The sequence below is a fragment of the Tauraco erythrolophus genome, chromosome 2 (genome assembly GCF_009769465.1).
Source record: "Tauraco erythrolophus isolate bTauEry1 chromosome 2, bTauEry1.pri, whole genome shotgun sequence".
In the NCBI taxonomy this organism is placed as follows: Eukaryota; Metazoa; Chordata; class Aves; order Musophagiformes; family Musophagidae; genus Tauraco; species Tauraco erythrolophus.
The window spans coordinates 33,316,715-33,336,443 of NC_141466.1; the positions used below are offsets into that span (position 1 = coordinate 33,316,715).

Sequence of the window (19,729 nt, forward strand, 5' to 3'; positions counted from 1 at the left end):
ACTTCATGAAAGACATTAAATATTTCCCCTGAAAGAAGATATCACATACCATGTCCAGTTTTGGACATCTTACTTCAAGAAATGTACCACAAACTGACAGAAATCGAACTATAAAAGAAAGATTAGTGATATGGAATATACAAGAAGGGGTAGAAATGAGTTTGTGTGTAGTCAGGAGAAAAACATACATATGGAGATAGAACAGTTATGAAATGTGTACAAGGTAATCAGAAAGAAGAAAGGCAGATGATGTTTACGTCTGCCACAAATAGTGATGGACTTGCTTTGTAGCAAGCGAGATAAAGATTAAGTAGTAGGGGTGGTGGGGAAATCCAAAAAGAAGGAACACACTACTCTGGAAGACTGAAATATTCACTCTGAAAACTCTTAATAAAGCAGTTTTTAAAGCATGTCAGAAGTTATTGAGGCACACGAGTCAGGAAATATATTTCCTGGGCTGTTGTCTTAACCTGTTTTCTATGACAGAAAGATTTCAGATAAAAATGCACTTTCTATTTCCTGACAGCCATTTTCACCTTGGTCAGAGACATTTCAGCAGGAATTGTCTAAGCTTGCAGAAAACTGCTACACACGATCCCAGAGCTTGACTACACACTGTATGCACTTGCCAAGAGCACGGTTGCCAAAGCAACCCATTTCTACTGAAGCTTAAAAAGCTTGTTTATACTTTAGCTGCACAATTCCATAGAGTTCTATCCACAGTTTCCTCTGTTTTTAACCACATCCACCAACTCCAAGGCAGCGACAAAAGCTCCACTCGAAAGCAATGAGGTGAAAAAGTACGATAATCTATCCCGATACTACACCGAACAAGCTGAATTCAAACTAGACTTTTCAGATACAGAACATGTTGAATTCTCTTTTGAATAATACGGATTTGGGCAAATTAAAGAAAAGCTAGGATGTACGGAAGAGTTAATGTTTAACCAGTGTACAAAAGCTTATCCTTTTGTCACAGAAGCAGCATGATATTATAGGCCACCACAAGTACTGTTCCCCTTCCTTTCAGTGAATAGGAAACTCTACGGGCAGCACAAATACGACCACAGATGGTGTCTGTGTAAAGACATCGAGTCTTCAAGAAGTAATTTTTTTATTTCTTCAATCTGAATGACAAAGGCTGGGAAAGATGGAACACACCATCATCATGAACGGTATCTGACAGTATTTAAATTAACTGAGGAAATTTTATTTCAAAACATTTCAAGCTTAAATGACAATTTCCTATTTAATAATGTGAAGTGTAAGAAGCTTGAACTGCTTCCAATAAGAGGGGTAGGCAGCCTTCTCAGCGTGGTCCTATTTGACCCGTTCCCCACCACAAGAGAGACATAGATCTGTTGAAGCTTGTTCAGAGGAGGGCCACAAAGATGATCCAGGGGCTGGAGCACCTCTGCTACGAGGACAGGTTGCGGGAGCTGGGATTGTTCAGCCTTGAAAAGAGAAGACTTCGGGGGGATCTAATAGCTGCCTTCCAATACCTGAAGGGAACCTACAGGAAGGCTGGGGAGGGACTTTTTACAAGAGTGTCCACTGAGAGGACAAGGGGAAATGGGTTTAAGTTGGAGGAGAACAGATTTAGATTAGATCTTAGGAAGAAATTCTTCAGTATGAGGGTGGTGAGACTTTGGAATAGATTGCCCAGAGAGGTTGTGGATGCCCCCTCCCTGGAGGTGTTCAAGGCCAGGTTGGACGGAGCCTTGAGTAGCCTGGTCTAGTTGAGAGGCGTCCCTGCCCATGACAGGGAGGTTGGATTAGATGATCTCTGAGGTCCCTTCCAGCCTATGCCATAACATGGGGGAACATAATCCCCATTTTTAAAAAGGGGAACAAGGAGGACCCGGGCAACTACAGGCCGGTCAGCCTCACCTCTGTGCCTGGCAAGGTCATGGAGCAGATTCTCCTGGGAACCATGCTAAGGCACATGGAGAGCAAGGAGGTGGTGGGTGACAGCCAACATGGCTTCACCAAAGGCAGATCGTGCCTGACCAACTTGGTGGCCTTTTATGATGGGGTGACAGCATCGGTGGACAAGGGTCGACCAATGGATATCATCTACCTGGACTTGTGCAAAGCTTTTGACACTGTCCCGCACGACATTCTTCTCTCTAAACTAGAGAGGCATGGGTTTGATGGATGGACCACTCGGTGGATAAGGAATTGGCTCAATGGCCGCACTCAGAGAGTAGTGGTCAACGGCTCGATGTCCAAGTGGAGACCGGTCACGAGTGGCGTCCCTCAGGGGTCCGTGTTGGGCCCGGCCCTCTTCAACATCTTTGTCGGTGACGTGGACAGTGGCATGGAGTGCACCCTCAGCAAGTTCGCCGATGACACCAAGCTGTGTGGTGCTGTTGACACGCTGGAAGGGAGGGATGCCATCCAGAGGGACCTCGACAGGCTGGAGAGGTGGGCCCGTACCAACCTCATGAAGTTCAACCAGGCCAAATGCAAGGTCCTACATCTGGGTCGTGGCAATCCCAGGCACAAATACAGACTGGGCGGAGAATGGATCGAGAGCAGCCCTGAGGAGAAGGACTTGGGAGTACTGGTGGACGAGAAGCTCAATATGAGCCGGCAATGTGCTCTTGCGGCCCAGAAGGCCAACCGCGTCCTGGGCTGCATCAAGAGGAGCGTGGCCAGCAGGTCGAGAGAGGTGATTCTTCCCCTCTACTCTGCCCTCGTGAGACCTCACCTGGAGTACTGCGTCCAGTTCTGGAGTCCCCAACATAAGAAGGACATGGACCAGTTGGAGAGGGTCCAGAGGAGGGCCACGAAGATGATAAGAGGGCTGGAGCACCTTTCCTATGAGGACAGGCTGAAAGAGTTGGGGCTGTTCAGCCTGGAGAAGAGGAGGCTCCGGGGTGACCTTATAGCGGTCTTCCAGTACCTCAAGGGGGCCTACAGGAAAGATGGGGAGAGGCTATTCAGGAGGGCCAGTTGTGATAGGACAAGGGGTAATGGTTTTAAAATAGAGGGAGGTAGATTCAGGTTGGATATTAGGAAAAAATTTTTTACCATGAGAGTTGTAGAACACTGGAACAGGTTGCCCAGAGAGGTGGTGGATGCTCCATCCCTGGAGATGTTCAAGGCCAGGTTGGACGAGGCCCTGAGCAACCTGATCTAGTTGGAGATATCCCTGTTCCTTGCAGGGGGGTTGGACTAGATGACCTTTGAAGGTCCCTTCCAGCCCTAACCATTCTATGATTGATTCTATGATTCTATGATTCTCAGGTGCTCTTCTTTATGACTACTAGCTCACTATCTGCTATGACATTTCCCTGTGCACAGTGACATCACTGTACAGGAACTGAATGAATAAAGAAACTAGCTCACAAGTGTCTGAGTAGCAGATGTTTTAAGAAGAGAGCTCTCTTTTGTTAAGATTTTACACCGATTTTATATCGTTTGAGGCATAAAAGGGTGGTATAAATTTTTTCAGGACAGGTTTCATTTTTTTTGTAGAAAGCAAAGAGGTAAGACATTGTTGTCTTGAATTGATACGCTCAAGTTTAAAAGTAGATTTAATCCCGTTTATAAAAGCCTTGTTTGTGGGGCAGGCGAGTAGATGAGGACAACATTATTAAAACTCAACTTACATTTAAAGGAATGGAATTGGATTTAGTTCGGCAAAGGTATTGACAAACAACTTAAACTATATTATCCCTGATATTCTGACCTTTGTTGACCCAAGATTAATAGTGGTAATGGATGCAGCAGCAGCAGTAGTTTTCTCTGAAGAATCTGCAAGGTGAAGGATGCTCCACAGCAAAGTCACAGAAGACATGATCATATGCAAGATAGATAGGATCCCATTGCGTGCTTCGATCAAGTGCTTCTGATCTACATTAACCAAAAGCTAGTGGATTTGAGGGGGAGAAAGGAGGGAGAGCATTAAATATCTACATAAATAGCATAAGTAAAATAGTATAGATTGAGACATAAAGAACATGGAAGTTTTCAACCTTAACTCTTTTTCAAAATAGTTTTTCAATAATTCTAATAGTATCTACAGGTTTTGAGTCTATAAAAACAATAGTTACAGAATCTTTTGACTCAGTTGTATAATATCAAATGTATTCTGAACATGTGAGGCTTCGTGTCTACAGCAATCAATTTTGTATCATCTGCCTATACCTTTCCAAAACAATTATTTCAGAATACTAAGTGTAATTAATACTCTAGGCAAAATAAGTTACCTGCACACACAATAAACACTTTCAGTTACTTTTAAATGAATGGAAGGCAAAGGGGTATAAGCACAAAAAAGAAGCAAAAACGAGATTCCAGAGAGAGCACAACAAAAATTTTCCTGCAGAATCTGGGCCAAATTCTTAACAGAGACTGCTCAGACTATCAGATCTAAAAATACTGCTTGACTAAAAAGACAAATTGTGAATATACAGGAGCAGCATAATGAGAATGTTTTGACATATTGCAAGACGAACACAGTTCAGCCAGAAGGTAACACAATAGGCATCAGCCTGGGAATTTCCACAAAAGAAAGCCAGCTCTAAAAAGTGGCAATTTAGAGGTCTGAAAGTTAAGGAATTCCTACTTTAGTTATTTCAGAGTAACAAAAAAAAAAAAAAACCCAAACCCCAAACAAACAAACAAAATCTAAGACTATTCTCTTGCAAATATAATTAGTAGAAAATTGTTTTTCTGTTTAAGATGTGTACATTATCAATAAAACCCACATTTATAGTTAAGACATCTATGGGGTATTTTTCCCACATAAGATCTTTGTATCTGCTGATATAATCACAGTCCTTAATTTGACATGTACTGCATAGGAACCTCTCAGACACCTAGATAAGTTTACCTGATGATACTGCGTAGATGGATCCAGGAGGCAGTAATGAATTATTGTTGTGATCCCTTCTAATAAAGTAAGAACCATATCTGGAGGAGTGACTGATGCCATCCAGAGAGGCCTAGAAGAAAAGAATCATTTTTTTAAAACAGGTTAAACTGGTTGTAAAGTAATTCAACACAGTCAAATCTGCTTAAAAAGATTATACACCTCTACATACACATACCTATTATCAGATAATCCTGTTTCATATTTATACTGTTGAATTAAATTATCCAAGTTCCTGCAGAGCTGAAGAGTCACTGAAACAACCACCCTCTGAAGAACTTTTCCCATGTAAGGCAACGTAGAAGTGATAAGGCCAATCCACTGGGGATGCATTTTACAGGCACAGTCCTGGTGTAAAGCTCGTATCACTGCACAGAGAAACATGCCTTGGCAGGTTATTGGCTGGGAATGTAAGTACTGAAGAGAAGTCTGCTGCTGGGGACCGATGTGCTCCAAGTCCGTTATGACAAAGTCAAAGCCCGTTTCATTTTCCTCAGGCACAGTCATCACTCGGTGTTCTAGCACAATCAGTCGCTGAAGCACTTTTAAAAGCTGTGACTGCAGAGTACTACCGTTGTCAAATTCATCTTCAGAAAAATTTATAAGGCTGTCTCCAGAGAAACCTTCTTCTGCAGCCACTATGTTTTTCTCAGCCATCTTTTCGTTGTGCCACTTCTGTGCACTGAAGATAGAAGACAGTAGACAATGCAGGATCACTTTCTGAACCTTGCACTTGGACAACATGTCCGAAATAAAACTAGGAAAGCCCTTTGCAGAGCTTTCTATCACTTTTGCCAACTCAGCAAAGAGAAGTGTCAGAATTTCTATACTCATCATTTGCATATTACGGTTTCCTATCAGATCCTGTGAGGTTACCTTAACGTGAGTTGGATAGTGGCTCCGCATATAGTATAAACACAAGGAGATCAGAATTTCTATGTACATAGAGCTCCGAAAGTTATGATTAGAATCAACTGGGATGTGACTATAGAAATCCTTGCCCATAACAGATATTCGATGCCTGGCTAGAAGATTCTGGAGCAACGAAAGCTGAGGAGTGTACGCATTGTTGACACTGGTAGTAGAGAGAGCGCTTACGAAAGCTGAAGGATTTGTTTTCAGAATTGCTTTAATTGCAGAAAAAGCATACAATGTCCTTGAAGAGTCATACAGCTGGAGATAAAGCAGCACATGTTGATACAATGGATGGATATTAAAGTTGGGAGATTTTCGCATTCCTGGGGACCCCACATCACTTTCTATTTCTGAAATTTCTCCTTCTCCACAACTGTACCAGTTTTCTAAATCAAGACCATCACTAAAGAAGACATTTTGTTTGAGCTTTTCTGTTTGTGCTTTCTTCTTCTCTTCATCTTTTTTTTTGGCTATTTTCACCTTCGGTTTTGCACCTGGTTGCTTACCAGCCTCTTTAACAATTGTTTCTTTTTCTGACATTTTTTCTGGTAGCATTCCTTTGAAGCTGAACTGAATACTGCTGTGGCTTCGCTTTCTGGACTTTGATTCAGTGGAAGCAAGAGTGAGATCAGAGAGGGATTGTTGGCTTTCTGCAATACAGGGGGAAGAGTTATTTAGTGAAGTTTCATCTCTTAAGCTCTCAAGTCCAGTCTCAGTTGAGGCCGATAGCAATTGGGAGCTGTCATTACTAAGCAAACTACTCTGGCTACTTTGAATATTTTGATCTTCACTTTTTGTCACCTCTACAGAGTTTTCCAAAGGACTGAATTTACATGAACTATCCTCAGAGTGTAGACTATGTTTAACTGGTTCAGCCTCTTCTCCGAGACCACTTACAACTTTGCATATAAGATCTGTAACCACTTGTTGCACAATTTCATCAGGTGAGTCTTCTCTCAGAGTCTGAGAACTATCTTGAGCACTCAGGCTTTCTGTTTCCACTTCATAACTGATGTTGTCTCCAGTAGATGACTGAGAACAGCCAGAGTCAGAACTCTGCAGTATTTCAACCTGATGGTCAGGAATGGTCTCACTGCTGGTACTTAACAAGGAAAGCCTGTCACTCAAGGGGTTGACGGTCAGGCTGAAGTTCTCCATTTCATCCATAGCAAGTTGTTTTTCATTGCCTTCTTTAGGTATAATGAGTTGTCCTTGGCCTACAGGCACATGGGAAAATGCTTAAAGGAAAACACAAAAAAAATTTTACACACATAATATTTTCTTCTTTAGAATAAGAATTTAGAATTAAAATTTAGACTTTAAACTATTATCAAGACTTCAAATTATAAAGGCATAGTAAATAGTATCTTTCCACTTTACAGTGGAAAAAAATAATGTTAATATGCAAACGACACACATTCACATAACCAAAGCAAGATTACTTTAGCAGTAGACCTTAGCAAAACAACATCATTCCTTTGTCAAACCTTACAGTCTTATCTGCTTGTGTCTTCTTAAGAAAAAAATATTAGTGTGTTACTAAAATAACACAATACAGGCAAACACCTCCAACCTTATCAGTGTGTTTTCAGCCAGCCCCACATCAGCGGTCCTAATTCACAAAAGCATTTCATTTCTTGGTTAAGCTTCAAGCCATATTCTTAAGTTCTACTGAAGTTCAGTAAGACATAAGAAAATGCTCTGCATTAAAATACTTGCATATTATCTTAATTTGAGAACAATAAAACTGCAACAATACTTGGAATGCCCAGGCTCGAATTAGAAAAAACATGCACAAATGCACACATAAGCAGTAGCTATTCCAGCGCTTTGTTTTGCAAATTACCCTCAAAAATTTCTACTACGTTTTAGTGTCGCATGTAAATGACAAAAAGAAATTAAATAAGCAACTTCCTACAGTCGTCTTGTGTACCTACCATCAGCACAGCTAAACTTCTGCATAAAGTGCTTTTCATTTTCTTCTTCGGGGTGATAGGGAGATTTAGTCCAGTAACATTCAGCCTGTACTCTCTGAACAGAAACTCGCTGAGTTTTTGGATGAAGAAGCAGTAGAAGCAAAGGTTCAAGAACCCTTGCAATATCATGTCTTTGAAGCACTTGATTTAACCAGGCTTGGCCCACTGACCATGTAGAACCATCCAAGCTATTAAGGCTGTCCAGCATGATAAACAAAGATCTAGAATAGAAAGAATGAACCTAGCATATATTCTACATTACTTACAGAATAATTCCACTTTAAACTAATATGATAAATGATAACATGATAAATTCTAACATGTCAGTACATACTCCAGTGTCTTCTGCATATAAAATAGTATTTTCTTTGGAATCTAAACTTTGCAACGTGAAGTTTTAGTCTAACCTAATGAAGAAATGGCCAGGAAGAGCTAGTAATACAGTCAGTGAGAGCTGTTCTAATAGCAGCAGTTGTATAGTCAGTTTAACTATTTGTACGTCTACTAGCATAACAAGCTTTGGTTGCCTAAGTGCTACTGCAGTACAAAAAAATAAAACTTTAAAAGCCAATTCACACAGATACACCGAAAAGAGAAAACAACTTTTTCAAAGATCTTTTCTTCAAGAATTGAGAGAAGAAATATATTTAACAATTCAGCACTTCCTACTGTCATTATTTTCTTCTTTTAATACGTTTAGCCTTTAGAATCCTTTCCAGACTTGGAGAAAAAAAACAATATATATATATTTTGGGCTCTGAATTTTACTGACAGCTTTTACATCCTGCAGTAGTACATGTTCATAAGCACTTAGCTGTATATACAGAATTTATCATCACTTCTGCAATGAGTGATAGTATCAAGCCAAAGAAATAACAACCTTTTTATTCTGCTTCCTATGGCTAAGTATACATTAGGAAATTTAAATAAGCACTTTTCCACAACATTTGTGCTAGTTGAGGAAGACGAGACTAGTTTAAGAGTCTGGATTATTCATTTTTTTTCTAAGAAGGTAGCCTGATGCCAAAATGCAAAACAGAAATCCTCTGCTGCTTGCCATAAATGACATCTTAGACAAAACACAGAGATTCAACAAAAGAACTTTCATATCTTAGTGCTTACTTGCAATTTTGTTCTTAAGTTTTCTTAGCTTTACTGTTACTTTCCATTTTCGTATAATTCACTTCTGGGTTGACTTCTCTCTCCTGCTTTTGTTTTTACCAAATCACAGCAAGAACTCAGCAATTATCTTCAACACACACAAATATTTTACCCACAGTGAAAATCAATGAATCAGGTGACCAATCCTGTCCTACTCTTTACAGCTACCAGAAAAAATTACAGCTTACATAATTGACATTGGGAAAACAATTTTTGTCTAACATGAATTCATTTCTTGTCCTCCTTCCTCACTCTCACAGTTACATTATAGTTCTCCAATTTCTAAACACTCTATGCTACCAGTATAACATAGCTAAAGATTTAGAAGCAAAATTTTTTAAACTGAATCATGCTAGCAATCACCAACCTGTCAAAGGTACGGCCAAAGGAAGACGACTTGTTAATATGAAGATCACGGGTGAGATGCCATAGTACTGCAAACTTTGCATGAGCTTCCATTCTTACTTTCTGTGAATCAAATTATAAGTTAGATTTATCAGAATATCACAGCCTCTGACAAGAAGTGGAAAAAGAAAAAGAGGTATACAGCAGCTTAACAAGATATAATGGAAATACTAAAATTAACTTTTTTGACTATGCGTTCAAATCTTACTTTCTAACATTAAAAACAGTAACATGCAACAATAGGTCTCTGAACAATTTAGTAACATGAAATGATTCTTCTCCATCTTGATCTTGGCTGTCTTAGTTTCAAAGTTTATCTTGAAAAAGTTTTAACTACTTAATGTGATAGTTTGAACAATACTTATTTTACTCTCACAAGTTGCACACCTCTCTTTTCAGTGAATTTATTCATATGTATCAAGGCCCTAAAAGAGATAATGAAGAGAGCAAGAAGAAACATGCAAGCTTTTCAACATGAAAACGCAAGCATACAGAGGGAGAGAAGAGGTAGAGCAGAGAAATTTTTAGAGATAGTGTCTAGAATGATGGGACCAAACACAGTATCCATGGAAATAAGGGAATGAAAATAAGCTGGCTAGAAAGAGACATAAGAATTCTCTAGCTACATATGATGTAGAGTTCAACACTAACATGCCAAATTTTGCCTGGAATGTAGAGTTTTATTTGGACAAATAGGGCATGCTTACTGTTCAAATGACTTCTAATGACTGCTAATAATATGCAGAATATTTAATGATGAAAATGGTATTAAAGTAACAATTTTCATGCCTTTATCTCTCTATTGTAGCTGCTCAAGGCAAAGAGTTACTCCAGCAAGGCTGTAAACAATAGTAATGCCATGCTATGATACGGATACATGGGTACATCTACTAAAAACAGCTTCACCCAAGAGACAAGGAAGCTACTGAGCAGTTGTAGGGGTGAGCAAAGCACAGCAATCAGGATGGTTATATTGAATAAAGTATACTTTATATAAAATATATAAAAATATATAAAATATATACTTTCAAACACAACCAGGACTTAAACTAAATTCCTAGACAATAAGCAGAGACAAGAGGACAAAGTTTTTTCACTTGTTTGTTTTCAAAATATGTGCTTATAGGGAATGAACATTAGGTATATTTACCTCCAATAAAAATGAGACCAAACCAAAAACTTTTAATGCCACTGTGACAATCTGGCATAATTCCAGACTTAATTTACAAAATACAGCTCAAGAAGCTTTGCAACAGCTAATGCAACCAATATCTGCTACAATAATGAAAATTTTAAGTTATGAAACTTGAAAATTACAGAAAGGACACAAGACAGGTCACGTCAGACACAAACAAAAAAAAAATAAACCAAACCAAGAGAAAATGCAGCATTCTGGAAAGTAAAGCAAGCATCACATGTATTTAGAAAAAATATGCTTCTCACAGTAAAAAAAAAAAGCCAACAACACAACACTGCTGCAAAATACACACAGTTATACAAAACAATTCACTAACATCTGCTGAACACAGAGTAAAAATACCAATTCTCAAACACATACAGATGTCTCCATGTAAGCCCTTGCAATCCATGCTGGGAAGATGTAAGAAATTACTGTTTTCACAGTAAGGTTGGCAGAAATGAGTGAGTGCCACATCCACAGTCACAGCAGTTCACAGATCAGGCTAATAAGTGAAACTATAAATCATTGACAGTTTTATCAACGTGCCAAGCTGTGAACTGCAGCGATTGACAGACTGGCTCACATTCACTTTTATTGACCTGGTTACTCTGGTAGAAAGTCAAAAAGGTAACTGCTTCTGAAGTCACACAACCATAAGTTACCAGAGCATGTAGGCAAGTATCATTCATTCTGTTGGGGCTGTGAAAACAGTTCCTATATCTAAGATTTAAAGCACTACAAAGGTATCAACTCAAATGTCAAATCGACAGCCTCTACCTGAAATAAATTTCTAGGAGAGAGAAAAAAAAGAAAAGATAGAGTACCTGTCATGACAAGTAGAACTCCTGCTAACAATAGTAAAGCATGTGCTTTATATATTGGGAAGCAGAGCATAACTTTTGATAAGAGATAAAGCCTCCTACATAAGTCTGTTGCTGAACGCTGAAAAGCCTCCTTTGTCTAGCATGAAACTACACAGGCTCATCACAGACCTAAAAGAAACACTGTTTGTCAACAATCTGAACATCTGCAAGCTTCAAAAGATTTTGAAAATACTACTGTACTTGCATTAGCTAAACTGATGGCAAAACAGAGGTAACCAATAGGATAGCCGAGATCACTTCTGAAAGACAGCCAGCAATGAGATAAGACCTTTGAGTAGCAATAAGGAATGGGAGAAACCCACCAAGTTGGGTCATGAGCAAACATTATAACCTGTGGTAGCAGAACAGGAGACAGGACAAGCAACAAAGTAATAACAAGAAACCTCTGTTACCAGAGGCAAAGTAGCTCTCTGATCACGGGAGAGGTTCTGTTCAAACGCCCATGGCTTTTGACATAAGACAAAGACAGAAAGTAAAGACCTTCAAAAAAAGAGCAGTCTCAGCAGCATACTGCAAAGCAATGCACAGACAACTCACAACCCAGCTGCCATGTCAGTCAGAGGCGAGCAGGCAAGCACGCTTCTCAAACACACAGATGCACAGAAAACTGGCAATTACTGTTAGAACAGCTTATTAATTGCCCTCTAGAATTGGCAAACAGTCAGAATTCAAATCTTTTAAGAATGAATAACCAGACTAGAGAAGGGCTGCATGAGATTGGAGAATTGTACAGAAGCCTCTTCACTCAAAGTATCTAGTTATTGCAATTCCTCAGCTTCCCAACAGGGGAAAACAATTTCACAGAAACACTGTAGCTGGAAATAATGAGACAAGTGTCAGAAGAGGGAGCTCAGAAATACACATCACAGCACTCGGGACCTGGAAATAAAATAAAATCTTAATAATTACAAGCTGCTCTTTTGTCTTATATTTACATTAACTCTTACAAAAAGAGACAGAATCAGATAATACATAAAAATGGTCAGAAAGCCAAAAAAAAACCCCTCAAATCACTGCTGCTTAAAAGAGAAATGGAATTAAGGCTGAAGCAGGAAGTTAATAATATCAAACACAGCAGATTCATAAGGATGTGTCTCACAGAAAGGGAAAGGAACTGAAAACAGATCTCAAACCGTAAAAAGAAGGCAGTGACACAGAGAAAGGCAGTAAGGACACCTCAGCTGAGGGAGAGAGAAAACAGAAAGCAAAAGGATAGAAAGATAAAGGGTACCACTCATGACTGTCTTAAGAAAGAAGCAATCCAACCCCACTATAAAAAAAAACAACAGAGACAGGGCGATGACAATATCCTGGCTGTTGCTCCTTCTCCAAGTTCTGTGGAGGAAAGGAAGCAGAAAGTCTAGATGTTATATTAGGATAAATTATTAGACAAGATGCAAGAATTCGATGAAATAAGAGGGAGCACACCAGAGGACTGAATTACAGTTGGTTAGGACACAGCAAAAGAAAGCGTGCTTAAATTTGATGGAGCTGTACAGGGAAAGAAGAATGGTTAGGACAACTGGAATGGAATCCAGAAAATCTATATTCAATTACTACTGTTATGAACACCTTTCATAGGTTTGTGAAACACCAAAATGTCATGAAAACAGGGTTCAACAACTACAGACATAAGGTTAAGGTTTCTTGTGAGTAGGAATATAGGAAAGAGGGTGGCAGTGTCAGAGGGTGGACGAATCTGATGTTCTGCACGCAAGTAAACGATAAGAGTATTTTTCATGTTAGAAACAATCAATGTAAGGCAACAATTTTTCCACTATTGAAGTTATTTATGCACTCCTCTGAGGCACTGAGTCCTTCTTCTAAATATATTTCTATAGCTATATACTTATCTTTTAGTAAACATATGAACAACTTGCCTTGTCTCTGTGAGTCAGCTGCTGACTAATAACATCTTCACAAATGCTGGAAGAGGGAACAAGGTTGTGCAGCTGGTAGAAGAGCTCCACACTCTTTTGATGATGCTGAGGAGTTCCATCACCCAGCTGGTCCCAAAGAGTTAAAGCTATATGCTTTGTACATGAAAATAAAAGTTGGAAAAGACACGAGTGAATGAGTATCACGCCTTGTTTTGCTCTAGACTACGTTGAACACTACACAATGATGGGAGACATTATACCTGATGACACCGTATGACCAACAGGCAATCTATAAAACTGTTCATTTTTTGTTCGTATGAAGATAAAGAACTGTTTGAAATGCTACAATAACTTACTACATAAAAATTCCTGTTAGGAGTCAGAACTCACAGACATTTCCAGAAGTAAATTGTCATTGAAATATAATTAACTACGTTATATACCCTGCTGCTGATTATCTTTTGTACATAATTTCTTACATAAATTACACAAATGCAGAGATTGTGGTTTACCAGAGTCCTGCATTACACATTTCTCAGTTTCATATCTTTGCTTATTAATGACGCTATTCAATCAAGTTTTATTTATATTTTAAAAATATTCATTCAAACTAGAATTTTCACCCAAACAGTCAGTAAGACAATCACAGTGGGAAAACTTACTATGTATTCCGATTTAGAATCTAACACAGATTACAACTGTTAGCAAAATACTCAGCAAGAAAATTTGGTTTAACCATACCAAGGATGGCAAAGTGACCAAGACTGTCAGTCTTCACCAGCCAGGAAAAGAAGTCTCAAGAAAACAGGAAAGAGATAGTGCATTGTACCTTGAAGAAATCTGTCTTTTCAGCCATATATCTCAAATTGCCTTGAGTAAGAGGAGGTCTGATGACCACAGCCACTCTTCCCTGGTTAGGGCTGAGAGGCTGAGCAGTTTCCACACTGTTCGGATTTTCTCCAGTGACAAGAGCAACAGACTGAGTCAATCCAACCAAGTCCATCACAAGGGAAATAGTAACTCCCTGAACACTGAAATTGCTTCCTTGCTTGCAAGCATTCATTAAAGTCTGCAGCCACAGAGGAGGTTGTACTTGTTCACAGTCTGAAATAAAAATCACGGGTGATACATTCATTTAACAATTTTAAATGTTATGAATATTTCCTCTTACAGATTGTACATATAACTACATGTACAATTGTCCTTTATCATTCATATTTCAACCTGCCTATTGTATGGGTTTAGGAAAGTGTATGCAGCAGAGAGATACTTCTTCATGTAGCTCTATCTTTAAAATAATCTAACTAAGAATTCAATATTGTATCACTTCAAATATTTAGTAACCAAAAATAAATAGGAAAATTTCAACAAGAATGAGAAAAATAAATCTTATGGAATTGCATCCACACGATTTTGTGTTTTAGACAAAACTAGACTTTAGTAGTTTGCACATTGACTTTCCTCCTTCAAGAAATTGATGACCAGGAATCAAGTCTCAACATTGCAGTTTGCAGTCTGGAATAATTCTGTAGTGTTTTATATATATAACAATTAATATGTTTTTAATATATCTTATGATATATAATATGTAATTATTTACACATATATTGATATGCTATATGATATATATTATAATATGCTATTATTTACACACACATATATTTTTATATGATATTATCTATATTATCATATGTAATTATTTACACATATGCATTTATATACATTTATATTTCTTTACGCGCGTGTGTGTGTATATATATATATATGTAAAAACTAACTTTAAACTGACAAAAAAAAAAGAGAAAGAGATTTTCCTGGCAACACTTTAAAAGTATTTGAAAACTGATGTTTTGGGTGGCAGAAACTTGATCTTACTAGATCATACTCTGCTTTCACTATAGGCAGTTGTTTTCTCCTTCTTACCATTCCCTCATTTAATATCATACGCTGGCCTGATAATGCAAGTGTCTTTCTCTAAAGCCCAGTCAGCTCTCCAAGTGAATGATGCACCTTTTTATTCTAGAGGCATCAAAGTAATTTTTCTTAAAACTTCAAAATGACTCTATTGATCATATTCTTAAAACAGGCAAACGTTTTCTAGAATCAAACACAGTGAAGAAGTGTTATCTAATAGGCACTAATACAGCATCTATTCAGAATTAAGGAAGATTTAATTTCTAATTTATATCCACAATTGTTAATTTTTGCAGTGTAAATTGGAGCCTAAATATACCTAACAATTCCACATAATGTTCTACAGTTTACAGATATAAACATTCTTCTGTGCTTGACTCAGTTCCCTTTTTAACTGCTTCAGTGAAAAATAGCACACATTTATATATGAAATTAAGCATACAGCAAAATTTAAGCACAATTAATTTTCTATTAATATCAGATTAATTTGGCTCCTTCAAATAAACAGACTAATGAATATCACCGTTGATTAAAGGCAATTGGGTCACATCACTAATGCAACCCATCAAAAGCATGTTCCAAATTTAGGAATGCTTCAACAGAACTAGTCTCTTCCGCAGTAGAAAAATGTATCAATAGATGAAGAAAAGGCAGGTGTGCAAATTATGGTAACTACCTTCTCCCATTCTTCATTCTCTGTTCCACCAGTATTCTCTGTTCCGGGAAGCAGGACTCCCGGGACAGCTATGCAGCCCCACTGCCATTGCTATTCCCTTCTGCTCTGCCATTCTGTACAACAGATGTTTACATTTGAAACAAAATCCTTCCTGTTGATTTCAGCCACCTACAATTTATGCGTATTCCTCAAAGCCACACTGTTTAATAGAATGCAAATGCAACATCACAAATGGGAAAGTTCAGATGATGACCAAGAAACGCAAATCCAAGACATTTAATTGAAGTGAAAAGATTCATAGAATCACTGCCTTCATACAAGGCACATCACTCAAGCTCTAGAGTCTTTCTGCTTTAGAGTTTACAAGGCAGCGACAATCAAAAGTGTTACATCCACAGAAAAGTAATAAGCGAACAGCAGATTTTAAAAATATTTTTAGGCTTCTGCCACAACACTCCTGTGTAGGCTGCTAGTGTTTGGAAAAAGAAAATAAACACCACCGTCACATTTTTCAGGGTCATGCTATAGAAGCACAAATGTCCTGTGCTAGATCTTTTACAAAAGGTAGCAGCCCTTCAGCATTGCAATACCTTTACTTAACAAACAGCTGTAACCAAGGTGTCTTCAACTGACAAATATTTGGTATGTCTGGACCTCACAAAGACAAAGATATGCTGTGCTCCTGGCTGTACGACAAAGACACACACAACACATCTTAAAGACGACATCTATTCTACGGGAATAGAAGAAGCAGTCATGTCATATTAACATGCTTGTTTCCAAAAGCCAAAAAACTATTCATCTCCAAGCAGTGCCCACCGCTTAGCCTTTAAGAGATTTTGAAAGAACAAAAAGCTGCAACCATGAAGCTTCCTAGAAAAAATAAAGCCACAGAAGATGACCGTGACAGTGGCCAAAATTATTGTAACTATTTCTTGCATGCCTCCAGCATATCCAGCATGATACCATTTTAAGGCAGTACCTCTAAAGCTACAGATCAGAAGTGGAACCAAAATTAGAACTGTAAATTGAAGAATTTACAAACTGCAAAGAGGATTTTCCATCTAAAATGTCTCATTTTACAGTTACCCAGAACTGTCAACGTTTTAATCACATTTCTGTAGCCGTATATGAATGTGTTCACCTATCTGTGAACACCCTGACACTTCACAAAACCCATCGTTTTTATTTTGTTTTCTAATGCAACTGTAGCTAGAAGAATTGTTTGCAAGAACTGTTCCTTTAATAGGAGCAAAGTAAAATGAATTAATTTCTTATCTGGTATGATTTTTATTGGACAGAAGGTTATAATTACCATGCATTGTACAAAGTGATCAATGTGCACATCAACCTAAAATTGCTAAAATCAAGATAAAAACATACTCGAAGTCAGCTGTGGCTATTACAAAATATGACAAAGAAAATATTGTGGATCCACACAGAAAAGAGGAACATCTGAAAATCTAGATTCTACTCTCAGGCTTCAGTTTGCATAATTTGTATTTGTCACCCCAATATTAGTTAGTGTCAAATATCATGCCAGCAATATTCTTAAAATCTAAGAGAAAATAGTTTAGTTTCCAAAAAGCAAAACAATTGATACAGAAGGAAACTTACATTTCTGAGAGGAACTGCAAACAGCTACACACACAAAGCATAAATACTATTACTTTTTTTTTTTATAAAAAAATAAATATTTTAAAAGCAAAGAACACAGAACAGTGCAGCTTACCAACTTCAGGCTTCCCAGGATGTAATTCCGAAGTGCGGTTTCCTTCAGCAATGTAAATGGGAAAGCTTGAACATTCAAGATACAGCTGACAAGCAGCAATAAAGGCAGGAAGGTATTCTTTCGGTGGTTTTTTCTTGTTTGTTTTCTTCACCTTAGCATCAACTTGTGATTCTCTGTCCCATTTTGCAGTCTGTACTTGCTCTCTAGTGAGGTCTACTGGAACCTCTGCCCCTAAGGGCTGAGACAAGGAATTACTCTGAATAATATACAGGTTGATAAATCTGGTTAAAAACTGTTGGACGTACTCCAAACAGCACTGCATTGCAGTCTTTTGGATTGTTTTCCCACTTCGAGCTGCTGTCCCTTGTGTCATTATGGAAGGAGGCTGTACAATGGTTTCCTCAGATCCCACAGTTGATGCTGTCTCAGTCTCTGAGGATGTGCTACCAATAATAGGAATGCTAGGTGCACCGTGACCTTCATTCAGTGCTCTGTCAATGTCATCAGCTGTATCTGCCTGGTATTGTACAAACTCGGTGAATCCACTTTCTGATGATCGACTGCTTGGAGGATTTTCACCATCTTCAAACACATCATTAGGATTTTCAAGTGAAACTGACGGGACCTGAGTGAAATAAAAGATTAATGACTGTTCAAAATGGGTTATTTAGGTCCTAGTGAGAAAACATTTATTTGCCGCTCCAATTGAAAGCAACAATTTTATTCCACAGGTTTTTTTTTTCCTTCTTCCCAACACAAGAAGGACATGGAGCTGCTGAAGCGAGTCCAGAGGAGGGCCACGAAGATGATCAGAGAGGTGGAACACCTCTCCTATGAAGACAGGCTGAGAGAGTTGGGGCTGTTCAGCCTGGAGAAGAGAAGGCTCCGGGGTGATCTTATTGCAGCTTTCCAGTACTTAAAGGGGGCCTACAGGAAAGCTGGAGAGGGACTTTTTACAAGGGTGCGTAGTGATAGGACAAGGGGCAATGGATTTAAACTGAAAAAGGGCAGATTTAGATTAGATATAAGGAAGAAATTTTTTACATTGAGGGTGGTGAGGCACTGGAACAAGTTGCCCAGAGAAGCTGTAGATGCCCCATCCCTGGAAGTGTTCAAGGCCACGTTGGATGTGGCTTTGGGCAACCTGGTGTAGTGGAGGGTGTCCCTGCCCATGGTAGGGGGGCTGGAACTGGATGATCTTTGAGGTCCCTTCCAACCCTAACCATTCTATGATTCTATGATTCTAAATCTATTCATATAGATACACTTGATGCAAAATAATGTTTGGTGTTTCAGTAAGCTTGCCAGACCGAGTTAATTATAAAAAATAAAAAGCATTGTTTATCAAGTAAAATACTTTAGATATTGTTGTTTTTAACAGTTTCTTCATATCATAATACTGTCTGTTTTTATTGAAAGAATGCTGAAATGCACAGGCACAGGTATTATTAATTTATACAGCATCATAAACCAAGATATTCATACATGAAAAACCCCCTTACTTCCAGCAGGAAGCAGAACATTGAGCTACGTTGCTTATGGTCACTTTAGGTAGGAAGATTCTTTTAATACTTTAGATTTTAGTATGTTCTACAGCAGGACAAGATATTTATCCATTAATCAGAAACTGCTGCAGTCATAAAGGAGTAAAAAATGCCTGCAGGCAAAGGAGACAAAAAGGAGATGTCAGCCAAGAAGAACAGGGAGACTTGAGTGAGTAGGAAAAAGTATGTGTTTCTCTGATTGTGCTTTTGAAGTTCCTAGTGCACACGTAAATAATCACATTAGATATTAAATTATTTTAACCTAATAACTGTTTAGATATACTACTGATAGAAGAACCACGACAATTAAAGTTTTGTCTCATTAGGAAGGCAGGATCAGTGTCATTTAATATTACAACTATAAGTTGTCAAAGCACCTTTAACAAGTGAACTGTGGAGCTGTAAATGAAGAATAAAATCTTTCATATCTAAAAACCATTTTTCCCACTTCCACATTTATATTAACAAAGCCAGCTCAATTTCTCATTAAAATTTATGCTCTTTCACTTAAAAAATTGTCTATTAAATGTGGCTGGAATCTTTAATTCATAGATATATATATGGTACAACTTTAACTAAC

General features: G+C 38.2%; 1 protein-coding gene across 9 annotated transcripts in view; it reads right to left on the bottom strand.

Moving 5' to 3' along the window:
- The window catches only part of DOP1A (DOP1 leucine zipper like protein A), a 71,273-nt gene that overhangs the window by 16,785 nt on the left and 34,759 nt on the right, over positions 1–19,729 (bottom strand). For all 9 annotated transcript variants that reach the window (XM_086631338.1, XM_086631339.1, XM_086631337.1 and 6 more), the window contains 8 exons: positions 17,606–18,230; positions 14,113–14,387; positions 13,284–13,436; positions 9,302–9,402; positions 7,735–7,994; positions 5,061–7,035; positions 4,844–4,955; positions 3,698–3,877 (listed from right to left, as the gene is read on the bottom strand). In XM_086631338.1, the coding sequence (XP_086487464.1) occupies positions 3,698–3,877; positions 4,844–4,955; positions 5,061–7,035; positions 7,735–7,994; positions 9,302–9,402; positions 13,284–13,436; positions 14,113–14,387; positions 17,606–18,230 (3,681 nt within the window). The remainder of the gene's footprint in view (positions 1–3,697; positions 3,878–4,843; positions 4,956–5,060; positions 7,036–7,734; positions 7,995–9,301; positions 9,403–13,283; positions 13,437–14,112; positions 14,388–17,605; positions 18,231–19,729) is intronic.